At 38.5% G+C, this 26,878-nt stretch overlaps 3 protein-coding genes, 1 long non-coding RNA gene and 1 pseudogene across 5 annotated transcripts; 2 read left to right on the top strand and 3 right to left on the bottom strand.

Annotated features, from left to right (window-relative positions):
* The first annotated feature begins 547 nt into the window (after nucleotides 1-547).
* LOC130703028 (tribbles homolog 3-like) lies at nucleotides 548-2,792 on the top strand (annotated as a pseudogene).
* A 1,852-nt stretch (nucleotides 2,793-4,644) lies between these two features.
* On the top strand, nucleotides 4,645-5,628 carry LOC130703031 (uncharacterized). Its single transcript, XR_009004521.2, has 2 exons — nucleotides 4,645-5,068; nucleotides 5,243-5,628. It is a non-coding gene; the product is annotated as an uncharacterized LOC130703031 (long non-coding RNA).
* Nucleotides 5,629-6,519: 891 nt separating this feature from the next.
* LOC130703030 (uncharacterized) lies at nucleotides 6,520-8,070 on the bottom strand. The gene is made up of 6 exons (XM_057524652.2): nucleotides 7,828-8,070; nucleotides 7,422-7,757; nucleotides 7,142-7,351; nucleotides 6,988-7,085; nucleotides 6,819-6,912; nucleotides 6,520-6,761 (listed from the first exon to the last, which is right to left on the bottom strand). Exons 2-6 carry the CDS (start codon nucleotides 7,441-7,443, stop codon nucleotides 6,520-6,522), a joined length of 666 nt encoding a protein of 221 aa, XP_057380635.1. The 5' UTR covers nucleotides 7,444-7,757; nucleotides 7,828-8,070.
* Nucleotides 8,071-9,603: 1,533 nt separating this feature from the next.
* On the bottom strand, nucleotides 9,604-13,282 carry LOC130702853 (putative sodium-coupled neutral amino acid transporter 11). The gene is made up of 13 exons (XM_057524461.2): nucleotides 13,149-13,282; nucleotides 12,893-13,072; nucleotides 12,784-12,823; nucleotides 12,132-12,179; nucleotides 11,821-11,834; nucleotides 11,725-11,749; nucleotides 11,579-11,607; nucleotides 11,317-11,458; nucleotides 11,118-11,232; nucleotides 10,851-10,988; nucleotides 10,555-10,787; nucleotides 10,041-10,312; nucleotides 9,604-9,973 (listed from the first exon to the last, which is right to left on the bottom strand). Exons 2-13 carry the CDS (start codon nucleotides 12,965-12,967, stop codon nucleotides 9,728-9,730), a joined length of 1,377 nt encoding a protein of 458 aa, XP_057380444.1. The 5' UTR covers nucleotides 12,968-13,072; nucleotides 13,149-13,282; the 3' UTR covers nucleotides 9,604-9,727.
* Nucleotides 13,283-13,574: 292 nt separating this feature from the next.
* Nucleotides 13,575-15,897, bottom strand: LOC130702862 (tubulin gamma-1 chain-like). 2 transcript variants are annotated; one of them, XM_057524473.2, is made up of 9 exons: nucleotides 15,714-15,897; nucleotides 15,401-15,513; nucleotides 15,175-15,264; nucleotides 14,965-15,111; nucleotides 14,758-14,894; nucleotides 14,374-14,680; nucleotides 14,170-14,301; nucleotides 13,932-14,114; nucleotides 13,575-13,867 (listed from the first exon to the last, which is right to left on the bottom strand). In XM_057524473.2, the coding sequence occupies exons 1-9, from the start codon at nucleotides 15,760-15,762 to the stop codon at nucleotides 13,637-13,639; spliced, it is 1,389 nt and encodes a 462-aa protein (XP_057380456.1). In that variant the 5' UTR covers nucleotides 15,763-15,897; the 3' UTR covers nucleotides 13,575-13,636. The 2 variants fall into 2 exon arrangements, with proteins under 2 accessions (XP_057380456.1, XP_059351441.1); XM_059495458.1 differs by having other exon boundaries at nucleotides 14,170-14,680.
* Nucleotides 15,898-26,878: the final 10,981 nt, after the last annotated feature.

The following is a 26,878-nucleotide window of genomic DNA, read 5'->3' on the forward strand; positions in this document are numbered from 1 at the left end:
CCAACCGTTAGATGGCGTAAAAGCTGTTTCAAACGTCCGCTAAGAAAAAAACCGTTATTTTTCCCGCCTATTTGACAAATTGATATTCTAGAATTCTGGTTAGATATCGACGTCGTCGACAGAATTTTTTTTGCGAGCAATCTACATCCTGAATAAATAAGTGAGAAATGAAACGTAAATGTCAAAAGGTCGAAGATGTAGCGTGGTGATCGTTTTGACCTCTGCATTGGGTCCAGATCAGTCGTTATGCAAATGAAAACGTAAGACGAGTATAATGAAGATGTTTTTTATCTCAAAATTTAGAAAGCATTGACTAGATGCGTTAGCAAAACTTGATCCTGATTTGGGCTTTGAGTAAATGACTTTCTACTCGTCAAACAATTGTCGGCACAATGAAATTGGCCGCAACGCTAGGTGTCGTGCAAATAGGAAAAGGGGCGTTTGCGTTCTCCTATACCCTACAGCATTTTCGTTTTATTTTTATTTTATTTTCCTTTTTCGAAGCAACAGTCTCGTTTTAGGTGGATGTGTGCACACAAACAGGATATTCTCAGCTAGTACTTTGGCAACTTCAGTTTTCTTGTGCTGTATGCCTTTTCATCGACTTCCAAGTTTTCGATAATATTTTGGGTTTTGAATTGTGTGCATAGAAATTTAACCATCTCCTTGGCATTTGTTTGTGTGTTCTTACACGTGAAACGAGAAAATATTTGTTATAGAAATGATTATATAGAACTGTATTTAGATCGTTTGGAAAGCATTCATCTTGACTTATCACGAAGAAAAACTTTAAGCAAGAAAACAAAACAAAATGCCGCTCGATTGCGGAGCTACCGTGGTGAAATACGTCCTGTGTCTGTTCAACTTTGCCCTTTTTGTGAGTATTGGCTTTATGGGAACGTTAGAGACGTGATTGGGTTACCAGATTCTAATGGATACAACTGTTTATGGGATGTAGTGGGCTGGAGCCGCTGTTTTAGGAATTGGGATCTGGTTAGCCGCCGACCAGAATTCTTTCCTCACTCTGATCAAATTTACTCAAGCTGAAAATGTGCAGGTAAAACAGACATCACTAGCAATTACAACTACCTCCATCTGTCTTTCGAAACTTACATTTTTCTTGTATTGGCACAGAATTTGGTACAGCCAGCGGTTATCACTCAAAGTGCCTACTTGTTGATTGCAGCTGGAGCTTTCATTTTCATCGTCAGTTTCCTGGGCTATTGTGGCGCTGTTAAAGAATCTCGCGTCATCAACATCCACCACGACCGAGTTGTTTCATTTGCCATTAGCAACCATGCAGGTGGCTCGACCGACTCTGCCCCCCCTCAATATCGAGCTGGCCCAAAGGAAACCATTACAAACGGCCATTCAAAAATCAGACGACGTATCGGCTGACACCACAAATGGAAATGTGATTGAAGCCATCCCACCGACGCCCCTCTCGCCGCCGACGTTCTTGTCCAAAATCCCAGCCGCGGCCCCCGAAGTCTCCCCCGCTGAAATCCTTCTGTTAAACGAACGTTATTTACTGCTGGAATGAATCGAAGGTGCCGTGTCTCCTCAAAGTCAACCACTGCGTCGCTGCATCGACACGGTCACAGAAGAGACCTACTTTTGCCGCGAATGCTCGACATCGCCTACGACGGCCACGTTGCTAGAGGCTGATCACCGCTTGAGGGATTCCGTTGTTGTGACGCCCGTCTGTCACGTCATCCATGCCGAAGGAGATGCGCACACGCCAAAGCTCTATCTCCTCTCGCCAGCCTCGTACGGCGATTTACATTCGTACTTGAGATCGAAGCGCAGATTGAAAGAGAACGAAGCGAGAAATCTATTTCGCCAAGCCGCACAGGCAGTGTTTGATTGTCATAAACACGGAGTCGTGCTAACCGATTTAAAGCTCAGACGTTTCGTATTTGCCGATCCACAAAGGTAATTCTTAAAAAAAAAAAAAAAAACAGTTGTGAAATTTCGAGAAGCTAATTTTGATTTCGATTTTATAAAAAGGTCCAAGTTAAGATTGGAATCGTTGGAAGAAGCGATAGTGTTGGAACGATGGATCGGACGACGGCGTTTGGCGGAAGCACGGATATCCGGCTTACGTGACACCGGAAGTGTTGTTGAGTCGCGGCGCCCGCTACTCTGGCCGTGCAGCTGATCTTTGGTCTCTGGGCATCATCCTCTACACGCTGCTCGTCGGCCGCTATCCGTTCCAGGATTCGGAACCATTCGGACTCAATCAATGAAGTGCGGGAAGTGCAAACTAAATGCAGAATGAGTGGTTCGATTTAGTCAGTGGTTGACTGCAGATGAATGTATCACCCACAGCTAAATTTGTTGCTTACAATCTAGCATGTTTTCTTTTTGCCAATGTTTGTTAGAGGGCTAGGCCAGTAGCCAACCTCTTACATTTATCTTGACGTAAATTTCCCATCAGAGCTTATTTCTGTTGTCACTCTATCGCACAGGCGATGGCAATTTTCTTTCGTTCGTTCAGCTACGCTACTGATGGCGATTGTAATGCATTGTACAATATGCAGGATGATACAAAATATTGAACACTTTGAATCGGTTTGTCCGGCCAGTACGTGCTTGCTGTGATCGTCAGAGTAAGCAAGTAATAACAGCTGACAAGCAAAATGTCAATGCCCAATATACATTTTGCATTTGTCTCTGAACTTGTTTCAAAATCCTTGCTGACAGGTTGTCATCAACAGATTCATCATCTGCATCGATTCTCTTTGTAGTCTATTTGGCAATATTAGGACATTAAATACCTCTAGTCAATATGCACACAAGTTCTCTTAGCCTGTTTGATTTTAAAGGCAATTGCCTTGACTCGACCTTTATTCACTGCAAATTCTTCGTCTAATATTGGACCATACTTTTCTGTTTGAAATAGTAACAGCCTACAACTGCTTTCTAACCACTCTTCGCCCCCCACCCCCACAGAAAAAGACAAGACAATTTTGTTAGGAGGTTTAAAGCAGTGCATTTTGAAACTAGAACCAAACTGTGATATATACAAACAACATTCACAACAAGAATTTTGAAAAGATTATTCATACCAATGATACACTCATTTGCACACACACATTCACACAGACATTCACACAATTTTGCCAATACACGCTTTTACTAATTTAGGGTAATCAAAGGGGAACTTCATTTTCTTGAACGTTTCCCGTCAGGAAGAGTCGCTGGAGCATCTTCCTCCCGCTTGCGTTTAGCAACTAGTTGGGACGGTCCAGGATTGAGATGTGTCTCTGAAACAACCGTTGCTGTAGTCTTAGGCAAATTAGTATCGTTAGTTAGTCTTATTTGCTCGCATCTAGGCTTAACCACAATCTCAATCCAAGCCTCATACATAGCTTCAATCTCCTCCTTCTCATCCATATTCTCATCCCCAGCCCCAATCTCAAGCCAAGCCTTAGCCAAAGCTTTACCCCTCTCCGCTTGTTCATCCACCGGTTCTTCCTCCTCCTCCTCCTCTTCCTCCTCCTTCTCTTCTTCCTCCTCCTCCTCTTCTTCTTCCTCCACCTCCTCATCCCCTTCCTCAGGTAATTTCTCACTCAAAGCGTCAAGCAAAGCCTCAAGCGCCTCTATCTCTTCCTCATCCACATCCACAGGATAAGGAGTATATAAAAACTCAGCCCAAGCCCTATTCCAAGTTTCCTCGTCTTCCTCCTTCTCCACCTCCGCATCCGCATCCCCATCCTCAGCCAAATCCTCCTCCCTATCCCGATCCTCAGCCAAATCCTCCTCCCTATCCCGATCCTCAGCCAAATCCTCCTCCCTATCCCGATCCTCAGCCAATTCCTCATCCAAAGCCTCCATGAAATACCTAAGCGCCTCCATCACCACCTCATCCACATTCCCAGGCCCAGGTCTATCGAAAAACTCTTCTCTTCTCACAGGTACACACATTTTCTTGTTGGCTTGTAAATAGGTAATTTGAAATGTGAGTGAATATGTTAAGTAGGAGAGGTCTGCCTAGCTATTGGTTAAATAGTTCAGCAATTAAACTTTGCTACTTTTCAAATTCAGGTAGACGATTGTATGTAATGCATTCCGCTTGGCGCTGAGGCCATGCGCGACTGTTCATTCTTGAGAAGGCCAATAAGCCCTTGCCCGTGCAGTCTGTACACCATCCGGCGGACTTTAATTCAAATTGCTCATAGTCCGCCTTGGCTCGGCTCTCCCGCCACTCGCTTCCCCGTCAATAGGGGGTGGGATGGCCTGCGTGAGCAAGCAGGCCACCATTTGGGCAATTTATACTCAAGAACACATTGCAGACCAGGCAAAGCCTGGGTTGGGCATGCTGCAGCCAGTCTCACCTGAAGCGCGCAGGTTCGTCCCGAGACTAGCCCCATTGCCGCAGCATTAATGCTGCGGCCTAGGCCCATACCTAGGAAAAAGAAAAAAAGTTTTTTAAAAATTGCTCATTGGAATTTAGCTACTTAAAAAGTACGGCTAATACTTCCCGTTAGGGCGGCAGCAATCGCGTTTCTCCCCGCTTAATATCTTCGGTTATCGCCGCCAGGTGCAATATCGGGATTTCGTCCTCTTCGGTCCTCCTTAATAGAGGAAAAACAGTCGTGAAGTTTCGATACCATATTATAACTTCCGTTTTCGGCCACCAGGTGGCACTCTCCAACGGTGTTGTGTTCTTCGCCTGCTATTGTTTTCTTTTTCTTTTCATTTTCAGTCCATTTTTTATTTTCGTTATTTATTAATTTTCTATTCCGTTTGTGTGAAAAGTAAATTACTGGAATGTTATTGTGTGGTTGCAATTCAAGCCTTCCCTCTTTGGTGTAGCGTTAGTTGGAACGGCTGTCTTACCAAACGTGAAAAACGTCGTAACACAGAAGTTTACAAACACAAAAGTATTTTTTTTATTTTGACATTGCTCTAAACTAAAAGCGTTTCAACTTTTTACATAGATCATGTAACGCAGCAAAGCCATGCCCTTAACGTATAGACAGCAGTAGCAGTATTGGCTGCTGCATTGTTCTTTGCTGAGTTAGTTTTTGTTTCCTGTGATTGTGGGTAGTGAGATTTAACGGTAAAACTTCCTTTTCATGTTTGCTTTGGTGAAGGATGAGTGGGCCTATGCTTTGTTTACAGATTCTATTTGCCACTCCCTTGATATTGTCTAATAAGTTGTATGAAACACAAATCTTAAAAATGTTCAATTTAATAGTTATCTCGTTGTGCTAATGTTTGAATTTTGTTACAGTTCTAGCGAACCAGCCACAAGGGCGCCGTATCGGTTCGATCAATGACGACGATCCCACCAGCGAGAGTCATGGGCAATAGAGCCAGCGCTGCAGAGGATCAATGCAATAAGCAACCCAGTATGTGCAGCAACAACAGCAGCAGCAGCAGCAATAACAAACTCAGCAACATCAAGCACCGTAGTACCTGTTAACTTTTATGCCATGGTAGAATCTTTGATCTTCATTCATGCACTGCATAATCAACCAGTATGATATATTTCACCCGATTATGAGAGAATGCACCAAAGCATCAAGTAGTTCCTAGTTTGCTACTGTTACAAGTTATATTTGTCTGCTGTTGTTTTTTGTTATTTTTAAAATATATATTTACTACTTTTTTGTACAAGTTTACTTTAATTATTTATTCCTCATATATAATTATTCCTAATAATAATAGAAGACTCCTGGAGGTTTCACACTACCCTGCTTTGTCCTAGGACTAGTTAAAACAGCTGTTGCCAGTGTCAAAAATGAAGAAAGGCAGGTTAAATATGGTTTGTATGAATAAGTGAAAACAATTTTGAAGCTTACAAAATTTAGGTTTGTATTAGCTATTCAACTTTAGTAATGTGATTAACAGAAAACTAAGGCTCCACTGTATGGAAGGAAACTGCAAGACCAGTAAAAAAAAATGTTTCTTCAATTTCTGCAGGCATAATAAGACTTTGTTTAAAAAATATTTAGCCCTAGCAGAAATTCAGAGGGCAAAAACCCCTCCAAGACTGGTATTTCGGACTCGTCTAGAGTCCTAGACCGGTCCAGCGGGCGGGTATTTGGACCCCTTGTTTGCAGCCATAACAGCCTCCTAGACTGGTATCGAGGACGGTAAAAAAAAAAAAAAAAAAAAAAAACGGTGAGCCTCTTAAGTTAGAGCCAAAAGCCGTTCCCATACCCGGCCGTTAGACTCAGCCGGGGCTCATCTTCTGTACTCGTCCCAATACTCGTATTCATGTCCGTTATGGGACTATTGTTTGATTTTTTAAATGCATTTTACTCCCTACATAAAATTGTTACAGTTTCAGAAAAAAAAATGACTGCAGAATAACACAAATTTCTTTATATTTAACATGAAGTCACTGATAAATCCAGTTCGTCCTGGCAACATACCAACACGGCACAAAGACTAGAAAGGCGCAATGTGGCCAACACGGCATGGCGAGGACACAGAAAAAAAAACATCATTTAAGACATTTAGACAAGAAATTTGTAACTTATTCGATGGGTTTTTTGAAATCTCTTATGTTCTTTTCCAGGCAGCAATTTTGGACTGCAGTTCGGCCTCGTAAATAGTACTAGGTACTGGCGCTTCAAAAGTTGGCTGGTTGCGCGAACACCTAGCTGCCTGAGCTTCAACGGGTGTTATGCTTCTTTCTTCGCGGTATTTTTCTCCACTCTTTCTGCACGTCTTTATCTGTTCCAATAAACAGTCAATCTCAATATTTTCTTCGTTTTTTTGTCGCGCCTTTGCGTTCGCAACGACTAAAATAAAAAGAAGGAAAATTAATTAATGAAATACAATGTAGCATTTCCATATACCTCCTAGAACTGAAATGAGGTTCATAAATATTGAGAGACCAGGCCGTCTATCGTCGCCGCGAGGAACTGCCTTCCACTGAAGTTTTTCGGCCAGCTGAGAAGAAATGAGAAAATTAAAACTATCTCTCAGGACTTTGCCTACAAGTGGATTTGCAGATATGTTTCTTACCGTTGTTTGTGAAGATGGAGGCACGTCATCATCCGACAAATATTGAAATTCTATACTGTTTGCGCTGCTGTGGCCCTTTGGTTCGCCACTCTTGCTACCTGAATTGTAAAATAGTTTAGAATTTTTAAGTTTGAAAATATCTTAATGTAATTACTTTGAATAATGTTGATGACGGAACTTGTTCTGGTTGCCGTAACAACTGTAGGCGGACTGGTGTCTTCACTGTCATCACCGTACCTCTTCCTTTTTTGTGAGACACGTTTTCCTTTCCCCCAAGTTCTTTCACAATCGGAAATGAAAGCCTCGGCTAAAGGACGACCAGCAGCTGCCTCTTTGACAACATGCTTTGCTGTCGTAAAACTCACTGCAATAACAACATGAAAATTAATTTTAGAGATTACAATATAATTGCACGTAAAGTAAGTGAAACTTACCAGGCTTGTTCTCTGGATTCATAATATTATGAACATCGTATTCCAGCCAAGTATTGAATGGGTGGTGAAATCTTTTAAATGTTCCCCCCCCCCAACACGCAGGATTCAAATTGCCTTCTGATGTAGTACATGGTGGGTATAGCAAAAACTTGTGGTCCGTTGATAACCAGTAACAGGGCACAAAGCTGTAGAGACATAATGGATTGTTGTCACAGCCCTTTCTAAGGTTTGTACGATAAAGAATGAAGGCTCTTTGTATTTGGAAGGCTTGGTCTTTTCAGTATTTTCCTGTATCGTAACATATCTTCCACACCATTCACAAAATGGTCTTCCTTCCTGAGGGATAAACATTTAGAACCACAGAAAATGTTTAATAATAATATAGAACATTGAAGAAAAAGTATACCTGAATGTTTCTTGCAACGTGTGACTGCTGAATTATGTCGTGGTTAGTATGTAATACGTTATCGTCAACTACACGATCCATGGTGGCAGTAATCTTTTGAACTTGCTCAAAGCTTTGCAGTAGTAATGTTAAATTTGCACTACGAATGCAAAAGACTGCACTAGACGTAGAATATTAAATAAGAAATCCAACCTGAGTGTAATTTAGCGTTTCAGAACAGTAACAATAACGTGAGTCTCTGTCGAAGAACTTCAAGCATTTCTGTGAAATACGTACAAATTTCATACGAACAGCATGGGCGTTGCCAGTTTTCCAATTTCGGGTTTTTTATATAAGTGCCATGTATTGGGAAACCATTTTCTGTTGTATTCACAGTTACTTTTAAATTATTTTCAATTCTTTTAGTAAGGTTATTTGATTGCTAAGCTAGAATTCTGCATGTCCACGTACAAAGAAAAAAAGGAATGAAAGTTAGGTATTGATTTTCCCTTGCATGCCTGTTAGACGTAATCGATTTCCTCCAAAGCAGACGACAACAATTCTGTTGTCTGAAAGGCCAGGTTGATGCTAAACAATATTGGATCATGCCTGAATGCGCAAACCGGAAAACGTTATTAAAATTGTACCAATATTATTCCGCATTTATAATTTATTTATTAACTAGAGAAGATTAGTCAAGATACAAGTCAGTGTATTTGAAGCCTCCAAAACTGATAATAAAGCTCCTCAACGGTGTAAAAACATTGAAGCAAAAAAATTGTAAGAACATAGGCCAGTGAAAAAACGAGTCTAATACTGGTTTTTTGTATCCACATCAATCCCAATTTTTGCAGAAAATTCTGAGGACATATTAGGCACGTATTAGACATAACAAAGGCCAGTATTAGACGAGTATAATACTCGTACCACGGGCTGTAGCGCTCGGCTTTCGTGCTAGCGTACAAGAGACCAGTAAAAAATGAGCCCAACATTGGTACCAGGGACTTAAGCGCTTCGCTTCTTTTTTGCGTCCATAATACCGGATTTGTACTAAGCTAGTACCAGACCACGAACCGAAAGTACTTAAGGAAGTTGATTCCGTATTCAGTACGCAAACTTGACCAAAAAAATGAGTCAAAATTAGAGTATCGCGGACGCAGACCCCATCTGGACACCAAGTTTCTGCTAGGGAGTGCTTTATTTCTTAGTGAAGTGAAAGTTCATTTGAAGGGAATCAGATATGGAAGACAGTGAACATAAAGCTACCATTGCCATCAAAGAGAACACCAGGAGAAAACCAAGACTTGAAATTGAAGATGAAACAGAAACTCTTTCAAAAAACCTGAAACATACAGTGTAGTTTTGAACGTGACAATATACTCATGCTTGTACCTACAGTTCAGTAACGGAAATGCAAGCGCTGTTCGAACTGTTCCCATTTCATAGTTTTGTGGAACATTTTGAGCGATGTGTTAGTAATATCTTAACTTCTAAACAAAAGCCTTCAACAATGATAATATGTTGCATAATGATATTTTTAGTTCTAGTACCTGTTGAGCATTATTTCAGTTCCAAATTCCTGACTATAGGTCTAAGCTACAGATCTAAGAAAATTCATTCTCCCTTTAGAATTTTTTCAGCTCCTGTTTTTAGGAATGGCCTATAAACACCTTGCATGAAATGTTGATACATTCAGTGGATGCTTCTGCAAATACACAGTAGTGTCCGATGCAGCAATAAGACAGCCCTGAACATCGCTAATCAAAGCGACCATTCAAAGAAAGGCATGATGCATTATTAGCTTTAGAGTGGATCCCATACACAATTTTCACAGTTCATAAGTCATGATTTATAAACGTCAATGAAACAACATTTAAAGCCCATACACAAATTGTACATAGAACACTATTTGCCTTCACATTTAAAATTTTGTTTGCGTAGCATTGACCCACAACGGGCAATAGCTCATCTCAGCGCCGTGACTGCAGCTCGAATTCATACCCCAGTTAACGAATATCATAACGAGACCACTAAACGACATGAGTATTCCGAAAAATGCCATCATTATAGCTGGTAGTTTATGCCAGGTTTTCCATGAACTGGGTTCAAGGCGTATGTAACACAACGCCGGAAGGATGTAAGCTAAAGGTATGGCAGCGAAAACTCCCTGAATGTCATGTAACGAAAAGGTTAAAAACAAATACTGATGAAATCAAAACGAAATCTCTTCTTACGTTGAATTCCAGCACAATGCTCAAACAGTCGGTGGAGAAAGATATTAAACACGTCGCTGTAACAAGTGAAAAGCTGACAATGATCTTCGGAAGGAACTTAGTTTTCGCGTTGGATCCATCACAATTGCCACTCGATACCGACAAGGTGCTCATTATTAAATCACGAGCCACAAAACCTTCGATCGGCGCTGTTAGTAGAATGGTTACGCAAAACATTATTCTAGCGGCATTCATCAGGTGGTCTCCTCGGCAATAATTCTCCAATAAATCGCCTAAAATTGTGGTAGATTGAAAAACAAAAATAGACATCTACTATCAGGCATATGGGGGTCATAGACGGCATCAAATATATCAAGGAAAGCGAGTGATAGGGGTGGCGCCATCATAGCGTGCAAAACTGAAAATATTCCAAAATCGAAATGATGCCATCCTGACTTTATTGAAATTTTGGCATCATTTCGAACTCGTTACCACTCCTCCCACGAAGCCAATGTTCCTGTGTCGGAAAGCTTACCTTGAACGAATCCGGTGAAGGTGGCATAGCCAAACAAAGCGAAGAAGATTTCAATGAGGGCCGAAGTGAAAACGGACACGTGTGTAAGTCGAGCCCAACGGGCCTCTGTTGGTTGTTTGAGAGAACCGTACAATAAGAAGGTGGAGTGGTGGCACATGTAGGCAAACGAGGCAATAGCAACCGCTTGTGTAATCCCAGGTTTGGCCAGGACCCAAGCGTCATCTGATTGTGGTCTGCAACAAAAGCATACACGCATGTTGTTAGGTGCGATTCTGAGTCAGTCATAAATAACTTACACGAAAGGGCCGAGCGTGAATAGGCGGATGATGATGGCGCATAATACGAATGCGGTGACAACCAAGGAAATAAATGAAACTCTTGCAAATTTCGCCATTCCGTCGCACAGAGATAGTGGAAGCGACAAACACAGTGTTCTGTTTTCGATAAAAGAAAGGTATCTTTTTAAAACAAACATGTTTTCCACGGGAATACGTTTCAGGACAAGTTTTGTTCGATATACTGATTTTTCAATAAAAATATGATAAAATAGTAAGTGAGCTTACATGATTGCTATAACGACCTCTCGGCGTACCCAAATGTTGCCGCTTTCCAGTCCGGCGTAGTACATTAGAACTTTCGTTACAGTGTCGCCAACGATAACGTTGTAGCTGATCATTGCTGGTGTACAATTATTTTTTTTTTTAATGAAGAGGATATCGTAAGAACGAGTGCCATTTTAAAAATTGTTGATAACTTAAATACCAATGAACGGGTAGATGAATTGCAAGAGTGATAGAACTGAATATCCAACTTTTCCAAATGCGGCTTTCATAACACCTTGATACGAATTCGTACCTGAGATGAGGCTCGATCGGATTAGGATGATTAGCGAATAATCGGTGACCTGTAACAATGACATCATGTGTGAAACAATTGAATAAATGTACATTTTGGGTTAAGATTTTTTCTTGCTCAATGTTAGTAGTTTTTTCAATGACTTTATTACGAATGGATGTGTCATTACCATTCCCAAGCCGATAATGAGGATCAGTCCTAAAAGTAATGTGTAAAATGTTTTGAAAGTGGAGCCATGTGAAAAAAAAGGTTAATCGAATTTCTTATTGTAATTAAATAACTAAAACGAAACAGACGCTCCGTTGATTGACATACCCAAAAGAATTCCGGCTTGATTTAGCTGAATCCACATTCAAAAATGACATAAATCATTATTGATTTTAAATCAATATCAAAAGTTATGGTTTTTACCGCGAATGCCATTCCTGGAAATGAAAAGAAAGTTTTCTTTTTAAAAGGGATTTGTGATGTCGTTAAAACTGAACTGGGAATCGCAGTGGCGATTACTTAATTGAGGAAAATTAATTTAGAAGTTGATTTTAAAATATGTTGGCACAATGATATCTTCTTTTTATTTACCCGAATGATAAGCGCAAGCGTATTATTCAAAAAGGACAAAAACCATCAAGGTGATGGCTCATGTTTCAAAATGATTTTCCTCAATTTAAATTTCCGGCTTACGGTAGTGTAAAAATGAGATAAAAGTTTAAAAGTTGACTTACCAATAATGCCACTTCCTACGATTGAGTTGACGTAATTAAACGATGCCGCTAGAAAAATAAAACAAAGACAATAAAACAATTTTAATATGTGTATCGCAATATCATTGTTCCAACGATATACAACTAATGAGTACACTCACACATTACAAATACGAATCTCTCAAGATGTGCTCCTACAGTACAGAACGACCGATTCATTTTCGAAATGATTTTACGACCTCTTAACAAAGATTCAATCTCTGTAGATATGTTGTTGACCCAATAAACATAAGGCGGGTGTTTATAAAAAAAAAAAAAAAAAAAAGTTTGGATCAATAACAAGCACATTGTTACGTGCTTCATAACCTATGGCATTTTAACATCTTCTTGGCTGCTTACGTTTTTTTTGGGTACCATTTTCAGTCGCCTTTAACTTTCAATCCTGACGACGTCAAAATACCATAAACACTTTCAAAATTGCCTAGTTCGTTGTAAACAAAATTGAAAATACTTAATGCTATATTCTCGCCGAAAGCCTTATACTTAGAAATAAATTGACTTAAAACAAACGATACGTACGACAACCCTACTTTAAAAGGTAACTGAAACGTTCGCGTGCAACGATTACGTTCTTTAACCACTAGACACGTCATTTTTGATTGATCACATTTACCTGGTAAACTGCTGCAATCTTTCTTCCGTTCTTCGTTCTTCTAAAATAGCAACATCAAAACTTCTGTTAGAATAAATAGAAAATGAACTAAAAACAATGTACTGCTTACTGCGTGCGGATGTTGGCTTTCGACGGACAATATGTGCCTCGTTTCCTCTTCACAAGTTGCATCGCTGGCATCCATTCTTTATCAACTTGTTGAACTTCGTATAGTACGTCGGTCCGTCACAGCGACAGGTTTTATACCACGATGCGAGCAAACGTGTGCACAGTGCCTCCTTCTCAGCTGCTGTTGTTCAAGAAAGAATGATACGTTAATTGTTACTTTGCCAAATGTTTGATTTCTAGGTAAATGTACTTTGTACCTCTCAATCGATTTCCAGAAACGACGCTTTTTTTTCGGTAAGAGACGACGTGTTGTACTGGGAAAAATATCTTGATCACAACCTCCTCGATCGGGCTCCGCAAGGGGGAAAAAAGAAAAAAAAAATGCGTGCGCATGCACTTAGCGGAAGTAGGCGGAGCGTGACCGGCTGAGGTAACACAATACAAATCGATAAAGCTTACGAGATAAATCATTAGGAAATTAGCGCTGAAAGTAAAACCCTTCAAAAAAGAGGGATTGCTATAGGTACGGCATATTGATTTTGTTGTTCTGTAGGAAAGAAAGCGGCGCCAGACCAACTTTCGAATTGTGGCATGTCGGCAAAAGGTGGTCGTTATTTTGTGTGTGTGTGTGCCTTAAATCAGTCACAACACATCACCTACCAAAACACAGCCTTTTCGTAGAATTTACTGTGAAATGAAAGCCAGTCTGTATTTTAATAATCTTCCGTGTACAAGTTTTGAACATTTAGGCCGACGTTTGTGCGCCCGCAGCCGACGTTCCAGGACGGTTCATACCCCAGGAGAGGTAGTCAGACTTTGTTGCGGCCGTATATTCGTCCACCAAGTTTTGGATGACGTCGCGCGAATCATCCATTTCGTCAAGGCTATCTTGAAACATTGCTTCCTTACGGAACTGATCAAGAAAAGCTTCTCGTTTCCTTAGTTTATCGAATTGCTGCAGCGTCCGCGCAAAAAGCTGACATCAAATAAAGAATAGACAATTGCCATTGGACTGCTGCTATAAATGTGACTCTGCTTACGGTAGAAATACTCGTATGGTTAGCCAACATCAACCCGGATACGCGATGGGATGTTGTGACGTAAGGCGACTTGCGTGAAAGAGCCACTTGGATAGAAGCCGGACCCCAAGGGATAAACTGCGCCAGTTTTCTTTCGCGAATTCTCTGGAGCGATTTATGGATCTGCGTTGGGTCTACCTCTCCCTAAAGAACTAGAAGTTAGAACTTGTTGAATATTAAACATCCGGGATTCGTTTACCTGAATTATGTTTAGTATCGAAGTGTAACAATGTGAGCCATTACGGTCGGGTGTAGTGGAGACCATCATGTTTTGGGGTTGAAGCAAACGCCTCATTACATCCAAGACTGTTGTTTTCCTTACAGATGTTTCCTGTAGATTTATGATTATAAAATGAAAAAAAAAAAAAAAAAAAGTTAAACCAGATGGCGACAGCCTATTTACCTCGTGGTCGTTCGTAAGTGGAGTGTACCCTGTCATGAGGAAATGCAGCCGAGGAGTCGGAATAAGCGGAGCGACCAACCCTATGAGGTCGTTGTTCATATAACTTGGGTATCTTAAAGTGGCGGTTGATGCGGACATTATGGTTGAAACGAGAGAATTGATCTGCGTGAACGATGGCGTTTCAATGTGCAGTCGATCGGTGGCAATCCGATTCAGGGCCGTGTTGTCCAGGACTACGACGCAATCGGCATTCAGCGTCAGCCGTTTCAACGTCAGCAATGAATTGTAAGGTTGAACAACAACGTCGCTTTTTAGGAGAGAGGGATATCATGTGATTCCATGGTTTTAGTTGTGTAAGTTTTTTTTCTTATGATTATGTTTTACCTTGATTCTGCAAGGTTAGGAAACACACTGTAAGTTTGAACCAACTTCTTGGGATACCGCTCTGATATTCTTTCCAGCATATAAGAACCCAGACCAGAACCAGTTCCTCCAGCAATTGAATGGCAAAGGGTGAAAGCCTGTTAATAAAATAATGGAACAATTAATGCGCTTGATGGCGATAACGTTTTTTTTTCTTTTCTTTCATACTTCAAGATTTTCACTGCCCTCTGCTTCTCTGTCAATGATATCAAATATTTCATCAAAGAGTCGTTCACCGTGACTGTATCCTGAACCCCAATTGTTTCCTGCACCACCACCATGCTTTGATAGGTAGATATTTTCTGGGTTGTACAACTATGAAACAGAATAAGATCATGTAGTAATTCAAGAATAAAAGTTGCATTTACATTTTTATACTTTGGCATATGGAGAATTCATTATTGTGTTTATAACTCGAGGTTCTAAATCGAGTAGGACAGCCCGGGGAATGTAGTGCTCGTCATCAGCCTAGGATATAGAAGTAGCAATTATAATACTATACAAAATGTGAACAGATATTGCATTCATACTGTATCTACCCAGACAATAATATATAAGCCATAATCTGAATATATTTTATAATAAAAAGTTAATTTTTGCAAACCTGGTAAAAGAAAACATCTTTTCGATCAACTCCTTCTGTTGCAAAATCTTCCAGTACTCCTTCAGAGCTGATTCCATGTTCTGCACACAACTTCTTCCAAAACTCAAAGCCAACTGTATTGAGAGTTGATGTGTGAAAATGTTAGACAATGTCACCCAGAAACAAAGGCTAGTTGAGAACATAGAATTGCATTTAATAGTTTTAAGAAAGCAAGAAATTTTGATTGACATTTGCGCCTAAAATTTTTTTAATAGCTATAGATGAAGTCGTAATACAATGAATTTTCTTTCTCTGAATGACAGTAGTTTAATACTTTGATTTCCACACTGCCCTAGTTGTAGGGTTATGACTTCACTAGGCATCGCTTTTCGGTTCCCGTAAACAACAGTTTTGCTTGTAAACTATTTCCTGTTTCAATTAACAGATGAACAGTTGGTATTTTCAGCGAACACAACAAACTTGTTTAGCGCTCAAAATTTAATTCCTCTTTCTGCTTTCTCAGGCAGCAAATGTGCAATTTTGCTAGTGAATCCAAGAGGAGAAAATACATCAATAAGCGCATTGTTTCTCATTACGTTTTCAATTTACGGATTTACGATTCCTTGTGTAAAACAGAGTTTTAAAAAATAATGTTTTCCTCATTAATTAAAATTTTCAGGAAGTTAATTTTTTTTTATTAATTCTAAAAAGTTAAAACATAAAAAAAATTTGATTTCAAATTTCACTTCTGTAACTGGCCGCTACGTGACTCTACTGACAGTGCACGTTTACACTTCGAAGGTGTATACAACTCATCTAAGGTCACGTTTTCTTTTCGAATTTATTTTTATTCATGTTTTTCTTTAAGGCGGGAGTAGCAAAACTAAAAACTTTGTTCACCCACCAACCTTGATGATAAAATCGTTCATCACGATCAATTAGCAAATTTTTAATTGGAACACAAATTCTTTATTTCATGCGCAAGTGAAACTGTGGGAATAAGGGAAAAATTAAAAGTTCGTCCCTAAAATGACCATGTTGCGTTTCCTCCAAATTATCCAAAACAACAAACAAAAAAAATAAATTTAATAAAAAAAAAAAAAAAAAAAAAAATTCGTAGGACCTACGCAAAATGAGCTAATGTTGATTCAAAGATGGCGCACTGACATGTTTCACGAGGAAAAAGTCAAGCACACACACACACACACACAAAATAAAACAACCGCTGACGGCCGGAGAAGGTAGTTAATGTCGAATACGGTTTCTCTATTCTCGACTCGGACGGGATGACGAAGTGTTACGACCGTGCCTGTTTTTCCTAGTTTTATTCCGTTCTCTCGCCACTCTTTCTTTTCCAAAATACATTTTGAAAAGACGGACAAAAAAAATAAATCGTACGCCCATCTGAGCTGAGGAATGCATCCGTTACGAGAAACGACGCTCGCGGCGCCGTCTTGAACAGAAGAAGACGAAAAGAAAATAATCATAATCCAACCCAGCCACGATGGTTGAACGCGATATCCAAAGACTTTCCCGATCTAAGCGATATATTGCGATGCCTCCCGTCGTGTTCGTTTTGTATATTTGATGAGCACGGCGTTCACGGCCACATATATACGTAGGACGGCAGAGATACAGTATTATATGTGTACCTACATCTCCGCCATCTTTCTTAATAATATGCAAAAAAGAAAAAGAAAAAGAAAAAACACAATAGGAATAAAATAGAACGACAGGCCTTTTATCCCTGGGTGTACTATGTTTCGTATGTTGTTGCACAGCAACGTCGCATTCATTGCGTCAATGTCCGTGTACAGGCGGTATGAGAAACTAAAAGGATTTTTTTTTTTTTAGATGAAACAATGTAATTGAAATAAAACTATCAAAGAAAATTTCCGATTGCGCATGTCTGTTATGCCTCTTGTCCAGTGTTTTGTTTTTTGCGTCTTCTATTCTCGTAACTGCGGTTCGAGTCTGCATTCCATCTCATCTTTTTCTTTTTTTACATCGTGAAAGCGCACGAAAATTAGAAAACAAAAAAAAACTCTGCATTAATTCGTTTGAAGGAAGAAAAAAAAAACTGTTCTTATTTCTGCATTTGGAGCGCCGGGTTCCAGGAGGAAAATTAAATAAGCAGTGCACACGCTTTTCCAGGTAGACCCCTATCAGCCTTATACGTCCTATATATTGAAGCGAACAAATGTGGTACGAGGTATTTCAAATTTCCCATTTGTGTGTATAAATTATAACAAGTCGGTTGAACCTGCAACTCATAAAAAGTTAGAAGAATCGTGCGGATTCATGTAAGAGATGAATTCGTTCGTTTAACGTTTATTGCAGAGTCTCATATTTCAAGTATTCAACAACTTGTTTGTAAAAATTCTCTGGAATGGCTGGTACAGCAGCCAAATGAATTTCCAAAATGCACTACAGGAAGTTTCAAAAAAATAGAAAATAAAAAATTGCGACGATTTAGATTGTTTAGCTAAACGTTTTAAACGGCCTAAGTGAAAAATAAAATCTTTATTCCTCTCGATATGGGGTGAAAATCCCCACGCAGTGAAGATGCTCATAAAATTACCATGCGGCTAAGTGTAAACTGTCCATCTACATTTTAGGTGGCTTAGGCTTAAGGCTTAAAAGGCATGGGAGGTTTGTTTGTTTTTTTTAAAGAAAAAAAAAGAGTAGGCTGTGACGGGAGTCGAACGCGGGACTCCGACATCACAACCGAATCGCATTTCTCTAACCTTTGGATCTTTCGTGTTAAAATCTGTGGATTTTTAATTGAACGTTTGCTAAAATATACTTCCATTACGTGTTTTGCTGATTGCAGATGATCATAGAATGGGTTTTAAATTATTATTATTTGATTGAGTTTTGACGACGTCGATTTTGCAAACCCCTCCTGCCTCATTTGAATTTTTCGTGAAAAATCGTCGACATTGCATCTTTTTTTTTGCCTTTGCGTTGACACATCGCAGCTGATTGTTTGACGATGCAACCAAAAAATACATGATAATCCCCCTTCGCCACCCGTGATTTCCCACGACCTTTTTAAAAATATATTTTATATCTTATTCTGCCTATTTGTAAAGGGATGCGCATGTCAATGGGATTGCATAACTTCAAAAAATCTGGTCGAGGATCATTGAATTGAACTAGGTACACTTTGATGATGAACGGCAAATGTGGGGAAGCATTGCTTACGCTGTATTGAATTTTTGAATTCATTTAGCAACAGGAAACGATGGCGAATGGGAACGTGAATGGCTTTTGGTAAAGAAAATGTATAAAGATAACAGTGTGGCGCTAGGAATTATTCTTTAATTGGCATTTTTCTTTATTTTTCTTTTCTGCAGATTGTAAAGTGCAAAAAAAAAATTCATTAGTCATATCAACAATATAATTGCTGATTGACGGAGGCGCTAAACGTTTTCACAGGTTAAGAGGTTTCGTTCAATCGATGAACATTGATTAAAAAAAAAAAATTTATATGCAGTGCGTATTGATTATTGCACACGTTGCGACTGACTCGTTACGAAAGTGTCAAAACTCGAATTAAAATGTCGTTTGAAATTTCGGCTAATTTAATCAAAACCGTGAAGTCAAACCTAAATTTCCGAACATTAACCCCCAATCTTGAATTCTGCGAAGTACACGGAAACATATAGACCTCGACTTTAAAACATTCCAAAAAATGAACTGTGCATAATTAATTAAAAAAAAAAAAAAGAAAATAAAATAAGGCCAGGTTATGTTTCCACATTTCCTGTTCACATGGCCATTTTTTTTTTCTTTTTTTTTTTTAAATTATGATCACATTTTTTTTTTTTTTTTTTTCTCTTTTACAGTTCGCCCATTGCAGCCGTTGGAGCAGCGAAATTCCGTTGAATTCGAGCTTAATTGGTGGTCCCCCACACCCATATCGCCGGATGGCTGTTAAGATTCGGTTGCATACACATGTGTGTCTACACAGTATACATGTAGCGATGTGAATTTGAAGCTTTTTTATTATGCACGTTCGAAAGGGAAAAAAGAAAAAGGGTGAATACCAAGTGATACATTTAGAGCGCGTTCATCGTTCCCATAGCCGATCGACCTATGCGAAGAAATGTGGGAGAATCGGGGTGAATATTGGGGGCTGCAGCTGCATATCCTACACCAAAAAATTTACATATTCACAAGTATACAAATGGGCCCATCTAAACGTACCGGTAGGCATAGGGGGTTACGAAACAAAGTGGCGAATCTAAAAAAAAAAAAAAAAAAAAAGGGAATAGAAATAAGAAAAGGAAGAAAGAGAAAGACTTAACCGAGTTTTGTTACAGAATTCTTATGTACGAGTGTTTAATCATTGAACATTGTGTTATTGGCCTTTAGAAATCAACGGGCCATAAATAAATGCCAAAAAAAAAAAAAAATGTACACTCGACTGCATAAAACGTAACAATTGCAACGGTGGTCTAAATTTCAATGTTTTATTTTATTTTTTTTTTTGCATATTTAATTACGAAATTTTGAATTTAAAAAATATGAATTTCCATTCATAAAAATTTCCTTTTCTTTTTTTTTTTCTTTTTTAAATTAATATTTCAAAAATGAAATTCCGAGTTAAAATACGCTATAGGCTTAATGATATACCGTGCTGGAACATTTGTCTCCGTATGGGTGAACTGGTCAAACGCGTTAGCTGTTGGGTGGCCCGCACGCAAGTTCTCGGTAAGGGTGGGCATCATCGAAACAGGATTCGAAATTCCGAAATTTTCGTTCCCAAACACCGCAATCAAACTAACCAATTTCATGTTCCTATATGTATATAGCCCAAGTTCTTGTATTTGTTTTTATTCAATCTTCCAAGTGATGAAGAATTTCATGGCCTATTACGAGATGATTGACGGGGCTATTAAGGTTTACAGCATTCCATCTTATGCAAATTTCAATTGCGAAAAGATTTTTAAAAAAACAAAACAAATAGATTTGGATGACTATCGCGAACAGCAATCACACGGAACGCATTTTATTTTATTTTTTTTTATTTTATTTTTTTGGCCTCAATAACAATAGAGAATTAGCCCGTCTGCTGATTGCGATCATTAAAAAACGGAATTCGGTGCACATGTGAACGCATCCCTCAATGTCATCGTAAAAATTGACCATCAATTCACGCTCAACTGCATTTTCTGAACGGATGGAGAAGCAAAAAAAAAAAAACAAAAAAAAAAACAAAAAACACATTTTTTTTTTATAACGAAACGTCGTCTTGTTTTTAATTTCAACAGTTAAATCTTTTTTTTTTCTTTTTTTTTATTTTTCCTTTTTTTTTTTTTAATTGTATAAGGTATTTAAATAGTTGGCCTGTTGTCGTGAATGATGCCTGTTGGCAAAGCATCTCGCGTTCAACTCTCTCCCACATCATTTCACATCTTTTTGCAAAGCCCATCAAGCTCGTCCTTTTTTTTTTTTTTTTTTTTTTTCTTTCTCTTCTTTCTTCCTCTGAAATATGTGTAACATTTTTTTGTTTTTTGTTTTCTCTCTCTCTCTCGTTTTTTATGCATTTTTTTTTTAAGGATACACACAGCGCAGCGTAGATGTACATATAACGTGTACAAAGAAAAAAAAAATACGAAATCTCGTTTTTTTTTTCTTCTACTCCTCCCTCATTCTCCTTTTTTTTTTTTTATCCTCTGGACTTTCTTATATGGTCATCCACATATTTTTTTTTTTTTTTTCCTTTTGGCTTTCTTTTTTTTTTTCCTCTTCTTTTATTCAAATTTATATACACATTCATATATATATATTTTTTTTCTTTTCAGTTCAAAATGTTTAATTTTTTTTTTTTTCTTTCTTTTTCCTTCAAAAACTCTGGGAGAATCTCGTAGTAATCAGACACACAGAGTCAAACGCAAAAAAAAAAAAGAAGGGAACTTCTAAAAAAGGAGTTTAGGATACTTTCTTTTCTATTTTTTTTTTTTGTATCCTTCTCGGTCGCCTTAAAGCTAAAGATGGAACATTTTGATTGGTGGCTTGCCTTTCGGCGGGACTAGAGCGTTCAACACTTTTTTTTTTTTCCCTTCATCTTCTTCGTTCCATCCTTTTCAATACGTCTCCCAGTTTCTACACACACGCTTGCTCAGCTTTAAACGGTTTAAACGATAGGGACCTTGAAAATTGGAATTTTGTCTCACTACGTTTGTCCCGAAGAGGAACAAAGAAAAAAGAAAATGAAATAAAATAAAATGGATTCTTTTATTGTTTTCGCTTGTCATTTAAGTGGTTGCGAAGAATTTAAAAAGGGAACAATTTTACGTCGCTATCTTCTTAATTTCAATGTCCAGCGATTGAAATAAAAAATGGCAAAATAAAATTCTCACCGGAAGCGCACCCGGAAATGCGAAACAAGAATTTGCATCCGATAATTCCGCATTCCATTTCATCGATTTTATTATCGCAAATCGCCTTGTCGCATATTTGTTGTTTATGAATTAAGCCAACTAATTTGCATATTCAGTTGGCAACGACAGAAACGTTTCCGATTCGTCTCATTGGCTGCCCATTTACGTGAAATGTACGAAAAAAAACAAAAGGCCAACTGGTAACAAATCGATAACTGAAAACATTTGCCTGCTGTAGTCAGACGTACACGCAACTCTTATCAAATGTGGCATCGATTTCCATTGCCCTTTTGATCTTACCGTTTGCATCTATTTGAAAAAGAATAATAACAATAGACACACCGCACACATCAACTCTTACAACAAACATATGCAAATAGTCTATACCTATAAACGGACTGTCTCTTACTCCTATTGATTCAAACCCAACCGAAAAAAATCTGTTCAGAAGAGGGCCACCGTCTGTAGGCTATACATGTGTGTGTTGAATGCGGCTGTTTCTATTTAGGCATAGAGCAAGAGGAACTTCTTTTTTTTTTTTTTTCTCACGCGGGATCGGCCGTTGGAGAGGGAAAAAAAAAAAACGGGCAAGGGAATTTTCAATCGAATGTAGTTAGTACATAGACCTATATAGTGGCAACAATAAGCATGCAAAAGAGCTGCTTCACCGATGCATGTATATATACGGGGGACGATGTATACCCAACCAAACGAACTGAGTACAAGAAGAACAAGAAGAAAGAAGGGAAGTAAAAAAAAAAAAAAAAAAAAGAAACCGTTAAGCCAGAAGAAATATGCAAATGGTGTAATACGAAAAAAAAAAATTAAATAAAGGGTTGCAAGAGAGAGAGAGAGCGAGAGAGAGAGAGAGAGAGAGAAGGATGGGGCACTACGTGATGTATGGTATATATATACCGAGCGCAAAAAAAAAAAAAATGATGATCAGGTAAGTTGCATATATTTAAAATATTCGAATGCTGATGATGGCTGTGTGGATTGTATACAGTATATGTATATGATGTTTCCCCTTTGCGTTTTGGGCGCCATTGTCGTGTCATCGATGTTAGTTAAAGCCTTTTTTGTCGGTCTTCCCTCATCCTCCACCTTCCTCTTCTTCTCTCCTCTTTTTTTTCTTCTTTTTTCTATTTTTTATTCCCCCCACCACCACCACCACCACCGCTCTTTATCCGAGCGTATGCAAACGACCTTATGCAAAGGAGGCGAATGAGAGGGCGCCACAATGAAAAAAAAAAGAAATCTTTTCTTACGCGTTTTACAAGAGTTAGTATATATATGCCATACTGTATTTTTTGTTGTTGTTGTTGTACTCTCTATCTATCTCTCTTCCTCTTTCGTTTTCTTTGATAGATTCCTATATAGCGACGGTTGCTCGGGTGGCCTATAACGATGTGAGAGGGAGGTAAAAAAAAATCAGGATCCCACGTTTTATATTTATAGGAATTTATGCGCGTATGTGTGTGCTACACATCACAGGCATCTGCAACAGCCAATGACGTGTGTGCATATATAGTTCTCTTGCATTTGCATACGATATAACGATTCAAGAGCCTATAGGCATTTTTTTTTTTTTTTTCACACAGGCCTACCGTCTAACCGCTTTTTGAATGTCTTTAGAATGATCTCTGGTATTATTTAAATGTCGCATTCGAAACGCGATGCAGTTCGTTAGACAACTTATTAGATATAACCTGCTTTTTGTTAATCGTTCTACGTTCTGTTCCATTCTAATTGGGCTGTTTGTAACATGTAAAAAAAAATAAAGCCTTGATTGTTAGACATCAATTGGCTTGGACGCACCCAAACGCCTTAAATTTTTTTTATTATTTTTTTTTTTTTGCTTTGAAAACAAAACACCACCAACAACAATAACAAAAAAGATGTTGGTTGAAAAGAAGTCGTTTTTGTTTTGCAAAGGAAAGATGGCGAGTGTTTCTCGGAATATGCGCGCATGTGCACCCCGTGCGCGCGCTGTCCCGCAAACGAGGCCAGTAATCGCTTCTCCGAATTCGGCCGCTTTCCGTGTAAAAGAGAGACGCAAGCACAGCGCACTCTGTAACCCTTCTCGCGAAAGCACACGCTTTTCGGCGTTCGGTTATTAGTCAAACTCCAATTTTTTTTTTTTTTCGTGGGACCCCATCTATTTAAGGCGACTCGGCCCTTTTTTGTTCTCCCTGTCCTCACGCGTTTCAAAACTAAAAGCGAAATGTTTTTATTTGGGGGACCGATAGATGAATTGATTCAAAATTGCATTGCCAATGTGGATGTGGATATGTAAAGGCAACGTTTGCACGCCCCTGCCTTTTTTTTTTTTTTTTCAATAATGTTTGCACCTCTCGTTTTGTTGTATTTTATTATAGCTGCTGTAAGTCATACGTACAATGATGGACAATTGAAATCAGGAAAAAGGGCTGCGGCGTGAAGTGTGTGATTTGATTGACCCTATATGATCAATAGGGCGCATTATGGGCGTAGTGGTTGCTGTTGTGTGTGTGTGGGGGGGGGCAGTGGCCGTCATGTTTGGTTTATATATACATTTTGTTATATTTGTAAATATTGCTCGTCTCTTTTATCTCATCGCAGCGCTGCCCCTTGTCCCCTCACCACCATTGTCCGATCCCCTCTCCCTGTGTGTGAGGCCCTTCGTTTCAGGGGGGGGGGATAAGGGTATGGGGGCACGCGTTCCCTTTTGGACTCGATGGCCTTTCGTATCCCTCCCCATTCGAATGATAGCCCCATTCTTTCAAAACAGGTAAATTACAGGCTATATCGACTGTATATATTGTATATATATATATATATATATATAATCTATCTATAAATAGCCAATCTATTGATTGGCATACGTGTGTTGTGTGTGTAACGACAGCTTCTTGTGTGCATGTCGGCCACATATAGAAGAACGATGAAGTCAAACTCCATTGTGTTCCTCCATGTTGCCTCGCTATACACATACAAAAACCTGTATATAAACAGCATAAATATATAAAGACAAAGTTGAAACCCGTTTTATTTTTCAATGACAACAGTTTCTGTTTGAACGAACAAATGTTAAAACGTTTGATTCCAATCAGTTAAATAATACCCCGCTTTTGTTTAGGATGTGTGGCATTCACTCTGAAAATCACCTGTCGTGTTTTATAAACAATTAAATATAAAACGATGGTAGGCCTACAGTGACGTTAGCTTACGTGCCGTGCTTGCCTTTGATTCTATGCACGCGTGAATGAATTTTCATGCAAATTTCTGACGAATATGAAACAAAGATCACTTGCCATTATTTACATTGCTCTTCAGCACGCAATCAGCTGGTTCGTTTTCGACTACAACCAAATTCGGAATTGCTCGTTTCGAAATGTCGGAAAGCTTGCAGTGCGAAAATTGAAATCAAACACTTGGTCAAGAACACAAAGCAAAAAAAGAAAAAGGGGGGGTTCACTAGTTACGTACAAGCCGAGTATCAAATATATCCGTTAACTCAGCTCTTTTTTTTTTTTTTTTTTTTTCATTTTATGTTATACGAATTGCTTAGATAGTTTCGTTATGATATTCGAGTAATGCATATATATGTATATATATATATATATATAGGAGGGTTGGCCCTGATTACGTGATGGTTATCCAACACAACCAGATGACAAACAGTTGGTTGGACATTATCGATGTTCATCGCCACATGTTTCCTTCATTGCTTCAATTTGTGATGGACATTCTTGCATAATATTATAAGACGACCCAGGTGATTTCAAGCGGATACAAGTTGAATGAAACAATTGAATTGCGAACCTATAGACGATGAATACATTTGAATTTGACCTGTCCCATTGGCCGGAGGCGGTTGTGCGATGATCTAACGAACAAACCGAGATTGTAATCGTCGATTTTTTCTAAAATTGTAATATGCGTGGAACAGTAACGATCGGTGAGACGTCGGTGGCCTCATTCCGAAATCACGAATAACATCGAAAAACACGGTCGATCATCAAGATTTCTTTGCAGCGTGATCAAAACATTTTTGTTTGTGTTGTATTAAATGTTTCTTAGCGGGAAGTGGACGCTTGTGATGCAATGATTGGGCGCAATTTTTCTCACGTTGCCCTGTTGGCGGGTAGAGAGAACGACAATCACCTCGAGTTCTTTTGACCATCAGCACCCCAAGTTTCGAAACATTTTCGTTTCTTTCATTTTTTATGTTGCTGCCTCACATATCCTTGTAGGAAATGAAACAAAACAAAACCAAAAAAAAAAAAAAATAAAATAGGGGATGCTGTTTTAACAAGTTTCAGCAAAATGTGATCCATCATCCAGTCCCGCGCAATGGTAACTCAAGATCAAATTATCCAGAAAAAAAAAAAAAAAAAAAAAAAGAAAATTATCGCGAGTTGTTTTACTTCAACTGGAAACCCCTTGGAAAATTCAAACCCAACGTGCAAGCACTTGCCCTATAGTCTTTTCACGCACATTAGTTCAAAACAAAAAAAAAAAATGAACGATAAGGAATTTGTAAATATTCAACGGACATTGAAAGAAATTCTTTTCGGCGAACAGCGTTGCAGTGGATCACGAGAATATCGAAAAACAGCCAACGTGAGTGACAATTTTCCAACGAGCTTCAAAGTAAAAAAAAAAAAAAAAAAACCATATTTACTTTTTTTTTTTTTTTTTTTTTTTTCTGAAATTATCTGAAAAATATCTGTCTTTTCAAACAGTCATATGTTGGGCATCGTTCCAGACTTTTCTGATGTCTATACATATATATTTTTTTTTTTTTTTTTTTTTTTTCAAAAAAAAAAAATAATAATAATAATATCTATATATTTTTTGAGTGTGTGTAAGAGAAGAACAGGATGTTTTTTTTTTTTCTTGAGGTCGCTGGGTCTATATATCGGCGTCACGTTGATTTCCATCGAAAGAGATAAAAGTACATTTTCTTTTTTATTTATACCTTTTTTTTTTTATTATTATTATTTATTTAAAAAAGAAAAAAACAATTGTTTTTTTTTTTTTTTTTTCTTTCCACCCCAACGTTTTGGTTCCAACCAAATAACGATGAAGAGAAAAGACAAAGGGGACGAACGACAAGTTGAAC

The sequence above is a fragment of the Daphnia carinata genome, chromosome 5, assembly GCF_022539665.2.
Source record: "Daphnia carinata strain CSIRO-1 chromosome 5, CSIRO_AGI_Dcar_HiC_V3, whole genome shotgun sequence".
In the NCBI taxonomy this organism is placed as follows: domain Eukaryota; kingdom Metazoa; phylum Arthropoda; class Branchiopoda; order Diplostraca; family Daphniidae; genus Daphnia; species Daphnia carinata.